We start from the raw sequence: 6,000 nt of genomic DNA, 5'->3' as shown, positions 1-6,000 counted from the left end.
TACTTTAATACATTATCAACATACATTGTATCATACCATACTAAGAGACAACACAGGCAAGGCTGTCACAAAAATACAGGCACTAAAAGTATTTTATTTCACAGAAAATTAGAAAGTCTGAAAGCAGATGTGGAACCGCCACACACGCACACCCCTTACATTCAGCTACTGCAGCCTGAAGGTTATGAGAAGTACAAGAGCAATGAAAACAAATCAAACTATTTTGAACAGTATCCAACTGCTGGGCCCACCTGTACCGGAAGGATAACTACCAGAAGACATCAGGCTCATATTAATTTTTATTTTTTTATGTGTACAGCTTAAGAAATTAATCTCAATTTGAAAAAGTTCAAAGTTATCGTTCAACACCACAATGTAGACATACCTTTGAGGCAGCAATTACTACTCCTGTTAAGGCTCTTACGAAAGGATGGATATCATGCAAATGCAATTAAAGAGTACATTACATTTCAAAAAATGCAAAACAAGTTCAACTTTGACTCTTTCAGAAAAAGAACATATCAAACATTTTAACTGCAACCCACCAAAGCATTTACATACATGCTTAAAGCTAAGTACATGGACTAAACTTAAGTAAAACGTAACAACTCTAGCTATCTTACCCAGATCAAAACCACAGGCAGCGACCAGCCCCTTCCAACGGCGTAACTGCCCATGTCTGCACCAAGCATGGCACTTCACATTCGCATAAACCGCTGCCGACTGCAGAATTCCATATGCTTTTTCAACCTGTAAGGCCCACATTTTTCAGCTTTGGCATCAGTTTGTGACCACTGAAAGGACCTAATCCCTCCACTGAACCTGGGGAGGAGCACGTGCAGGGAGTGCCTGTACTGTAGCAGTGCACTGCAGGTGCTGCAGGGGCTGCGCAATGGAAGTTGCTTCCATCAGGCATTTAGAAAGATTCTGACCACCCCTTGCTTACGGTCTCAAAGAGTGAAAGCTGGATTTTTCTTAAACCATAACCATCATTAGCACTGGATCAAACAAGCAATGCTAGCCTACAAGAAAAAATTCTTACTTAATATTTTAGTATAGGAATGCTACTTGTGCAAACAGTATCTAAAGATGGTCCAGTATTACCAGCAGGGAGAAAGCATCATTCCTGCTCTATGTCATTATAATAAACTGAAGTTAAATATAATTCAGATGGTCAGCTGCGTGACTTTTTCATTGTCAGCATTAACATAACTCAAAAATAAAAGGACTGATAATTTGAAAGCGATGAAAAAGGACACAACTTTTGTGACCTCTCCCAGGGTGTCACATGCGCTGCCTGATGTGTGAAAGGTGCTAGGTGACTACTTTTTCTTTCTTCAAGCCTAATGCTAACACAATCAAACTTTTGTTGCCTACTCAAAAGGCGGCAATAAATTATCTTCAAAATGTTGTATCATATATAATTTTTTTGGCAATTATCAAATTGCCTAAAGGCCCAGACTTTTCAGAAGTTTTGTATTATGTTACATTCAGTGTTTACAAATTTACAAAAAGTATTCCTCACCTAAGAAAACAGTAGTTATAAGTAGGAAGATTTCTTTATTTTAGTCCATCTAATTTTGAGTCACAGCAGCGTATCATTTAGATACTGCTAGGCACATTCTCTGTGTGTATCCACAACTACAAGAACGGAAAAAGGAGAAGAAAGATCCATTTTACTTTAATCCTGACCAGCAGCTGTTAGCAATTTTCTTTAGTTATCACTGTGGGACATGATGGATGGGAAGACTCAATATGCTGAGGAACTAGTATAGAGTGTACAAGTCCTCTCAAGGACTGTTGTTCAACAGCACATTTAGTTTAACTAGGAACTACAGACTGTAAGAGATAACAGATAGTTCCTGGGAGCATCTATCATTCTTCAGAGAAGCTGTCTGATCAAGAGGATAATACCTGGAAGAACAACTGCATGATCTTTTGCTATATAGCTAGTATATCATGGTGTTGAAGGAGAAAAGTGAACATTAACTCAAGTGGTAACTCAAACCCAAGAAATCTGCATAAAAGAACATGTTGAGATATTATTATTTTAAGACTTTCTATACACTTTGCAGCAGAGAAACCAGATACACAAAAACATGCAAGTCAAATAAAGCTAATCTACAATAAACAAAACCAGAAATTTCAAGACTTAAAACATTAAAATATTCACCCAATGCTAAACAGGAGCAATGGAATAAGGTCTATACTTAGCCACGTTATTCAATACAAATTCAATTGGCTCTTCCAGCATTTATTTTCCTCTTGCTTTTACTTGGGTTTATAATTTTGGGCCATAAACTTAGTGAGTGACATGGGAGTCAAAAAGCAAATGTAAATAAGGCATCTTCCCCTCTCTATTAATAGCGATGCTCCAGGGATTTGTGATTATATATGTATGTAGCTGCACAGCCTTTTTCCAGCCCATAATTACACAGAATGCCCTTCTCCCAAGGATAAAACAGGATAAATAAAAATATTCTTTGAAAAGACATCCTTCTTTTCTGAGCAGACCTATCCCATCTGGGTTGCATACTCTTTTAAAAGCCTGCATTGGCACCAAGGACTGACCTCCTGTCTAAAAGTTGTGCCCCATCGTTATTAGATGTAACTCTCAACTCAGGTGAATCTCAACAGATGGATACCCTTTTTTACACTACAGATCTTACAAATAAAAGCCCAGTGAAGTAATTAATAACTTGGTCACCCCCCAAAAAAAAAATCTCCATTCCAAAATACAAAACCATTAATCTTTCAAAATGCTCAACCCAAATCATCACTTGCCATCACAACCATTTTGCCCCAAATCTTAAACACAGACTGTTATGAAAGGCTGGAATTTTTTCATCAAGCTTACAGAGATTAATCCCAGAAAGCTACAAAGACATTCCAATATATTTTAAATGACATAAAAGAACATGGGCAGAACTCTCACCTAAGAGTCAGGAACTTTATAAAAAGGCCTGAATTTTACAACTACAGAAGAAGGTAGACAGTGCAAAGCATGAAATACAAAGAGTTTAAAGAGGTTTTTTCATCTCAAAACACCTAAAACCACAGAAGGAAGCAAACTGCACTAGAAGAAATTTACAAGTAGTCTTCAAGGGAAGTACCATGTAAAGCACACTGCATTAATTTAGACTTGACATTATGAGGGCATGTCTCACTGTAGCAAGGTCCATACTAAACACCAGATCAGAGACAGAAGATTAAAGTAAAACATGAGATGCCACAGTCACTGTTCTACTGATCCACCTCTACTGCAAAGACTCTAAGGTGAGCAGAAACTATGAATCTGCTTAATAAAGGCCATTCTTGCAAAGTCAAAAAAATCATACATCCAATACTTTCATCCCTTCACTAAAATAGAAATACTAAAAAGGAGCATTCCATAACATATCCCCATTGCTTCTGACTGACATGTTGAATCAAAGGCAAAAGCAGAAATTTAGCAGAGATAATTAGAGCAACAAAGATCTTTTAGCACAAGGCAGCATAGCTGAGCAGCCTCCAACCAGGAGATGAATTGTTACTTAAAAAAAGAAGCTGTTAGGCGACTACTTCCATTTATTGGGCACAGAAAAGTTTTCATCTAGAAGTTAGTCTGAAAAACACATCACCCAGTGTTTAAGCATGTATGAAGCCCAGCAGAAACCAGTGATTAAACTAAAAAAAAAAAGAAAAAATAAGTATTTGCTGGCTTTCCTTCCAAATATTTCAGAAAAAAACTTCAAATTAATGCTGACAGCAAAGAAGGATGTCAGTCTAATTAGATATTTATTTTTTTTTTGTTCTGTCATGCTCCTGATCCAGTTTAAGTACTCCTCTGGAAAAAAAAGTTCTGATCAATGATGAAGGCACAATTATACAAACCTTAACACATTCACTCTAAATGTAGCTATGCAAAAAAGGGAGAAAGGGTAGGGAAAACAAAGGTGAAGTATATTTCTCTTCAAATAATTAAGTCAGTTTATTTTCCAACAGCCATATAAATTTAAAATATGAAACAACAATAATACAGCTATAGAATCTAGGTTTTCTTTCAAAGCAGCAGCATATAAAACATATAAAAGCTAAAACCTCAGCACAAGCTTCATAAAAACAAGGACTGAGTGAATTTTGCTGAAGACATGAAACTCACAAAATACAGTACACAAAAATACTGGAATGCAAAGATATAAAGCTACACAGTTTAGGTAAAGAAAGACATTGTAAAGTATACAAAATTTGCAAAATTAAACCATGGGATTTGGGGGAGAGTACCATGAATACAAAGAGGTTGGCAATTAATACTTGTATATGGAGAGATGAAAGTGGCAGTTTTACATTTAGCATTCAGTTTTCAGGTTCACGACTTCACTTTCTTAGCATCTTTTTTTCCAGAGTTCTCAGTAGCCAAATCTGCTTTTCTCTTCTGGGACTAGAAAGGGGGAGGGGGAAAAAAAATAATTTTACAAATTCTAGGAAATGGTAGCATTCTAAAGAAAAAAAAAATTAATACATGACTGACTATTTAAAAAGAAAGTAAGCAACCTTAATGTGTTATATATTTAAATTCAGCTTTGTAGGATCTAATGGAAGGGCAAACAAAAATCCTAGATTTAGACACTTAATCCTGCTACCCTTTCTATCGTCTTGAAATCATTACATAGGCTCAATGCTACAGGTACCACACATACTATGAATTGGATTAAAAGATCAAGACCTTGACTTTTACACAATTCTGTTCTAAAGACGACAATTCTTCAAAAGAAAAGGAGTACTTCTTATCATTCTTCCAGGAACTACTGTGTAGGGGAGTAATAACAATATGAGATTAAATTAAAGCAAGCATATGATGCAGATATGTAGGTACAAAGAGGGCAGTGCTATGTTTTCTTAAAAAGTTTTCCTCTGCTACTTAAACAGAAGACTCAAATAAGAGCCCCAAAATATTATGAATTGGGAACACCTACTTAAAAACTAGGAGAGCTGTGAACAGAGAAATATTACAGTTTAATCTCTCAACTAATGGTTTATACTAAAACAATCAGAAGCTACAATTATCTTTTTCACTTTATAACAATATAATTGAATCTGTCCCACTAGAAGTGCTGTTAAACATACTGCTGTCACTTTTGCTCCTCTTTTCTTCTTTTCAGCTCGCTCTTTTTCCTCAATTTCCATATTTTCTTTTTCTATTAATGATATGAGAGTATTGCAGCGTCTCTGAAACTCCTAAGGGAACAGAAAACATCAAATCTGCTAAATAAATTATATATATTCTCTCATTTACATAAACCTGTTCAAAATTCTTGAATTCCAAAATACTTAAAATTTTCCTAAAACGTTCACTATTCCCGAACTAGTAAAATTAGCTTAGTTATTGTTCATCTGTCTTTACTTTTGTGCTACCTTTTTTTATAAAGAAAGGGAGATTTACTGAAATAGTCAAATTCCTAACAAGGAGTTTTCAGGATTGTCTGTATCTTCCAAATGGACACTCCAAAAGACTAATCTGATCTTCTACCTTTTCCAGATTCAGCAAGTTATAGCCTGCCAACATACCATGCCAGATTTTAGGAAAAGAGTTCTTCAAGTATACCTTTAAATCAGAAAGAAAAATAATCAAAGCTATCTTCAGCAATACTGTCCTGTGGCACACAGGCTGTGGTTTTTTGTGACAAGACACTGCAGAGCTTTAAGCTGGTTAAAATCTATCCAGCCTTAAATCATGAACTCACTGTTGTATTTTTAGTTAAACAGCACCAAAAAGCTAGGAGGCCCTAAATGCTTTTAGCATCAAGACAACTTTCAAGCCATCTGAAAGTGATCAAGATTGAAGGCCATGTCATGTATACATTAAAAAAATATTTCCAGTACAACTCAAAGTATCTGCACGGCTGTTAATAACAGTTGGCTTGGTTAATAGAACTCATCTGACTTGGCCAGTTTCTTGTACCCCACTTCAAAAAAAAAATCTCTGACCAAATATACAACTACTCATTTTCATAATACTTG

At 35.7% G+C, this 6,000-nt stretch overlaps 1 protein-coding gene across 5 annotated transcripts in view; it reads right to left on the bottom strand.

The window, feature by feature from the left end:
* Window positions 1–281: 281 nt before the first annotated feature.
* Window positions 282–6,000, bottom strand: part of SMARCA1 (SWI/SNF related, matrix associated, actin dependent regulator of chromatin, subfamily a, member 1) — a 35,760-nt gene continuing 30,041 nt past the window's right edge. For 2 of the 5 annotated variants that reach the window (XM_040614205.1, XM_040614207.1), the window contains exons 23-24: window positions 5,107–5,217; window positions 282–4,420 (exon numbers count right to left, since the gene is read on the bottom strand). In XM_040614205.1, coding sequence (XP_040470139.1) covers window positions 4,349–4,420; window positions 5,107–5,217 — 183 coding nt within the window. In that variant the 3' untranslated portion in view covers window positions 282–4,348. Of the gene's footprint in view, window positions 4,421–4,470; window positions 5,218–6,000 lie in introns of those variants that run through there. The other 3 variants (XM_040614206.1, XM_040614209.1, XM_040614204.1) reach the window with 2 other exon arrangements.

Source organism: Falco naumanni, chromosome 14, assembly GCF_017639655.2.
Source record: "Falco naumanni isolate bFalNau1 chromosome 14, bFalNau1.pat, whole genome shotgun sequence".
NCBI classification, from domain to species: domain Eukaryota; kingdom Metazoa; phylum Chordata; class Aves; order Falconiformes; family Falconidae; genus Falco; species Falco naumanni.
This window is presented reverse-complemented; position numbering and strand designations above follow the sequence as displayed.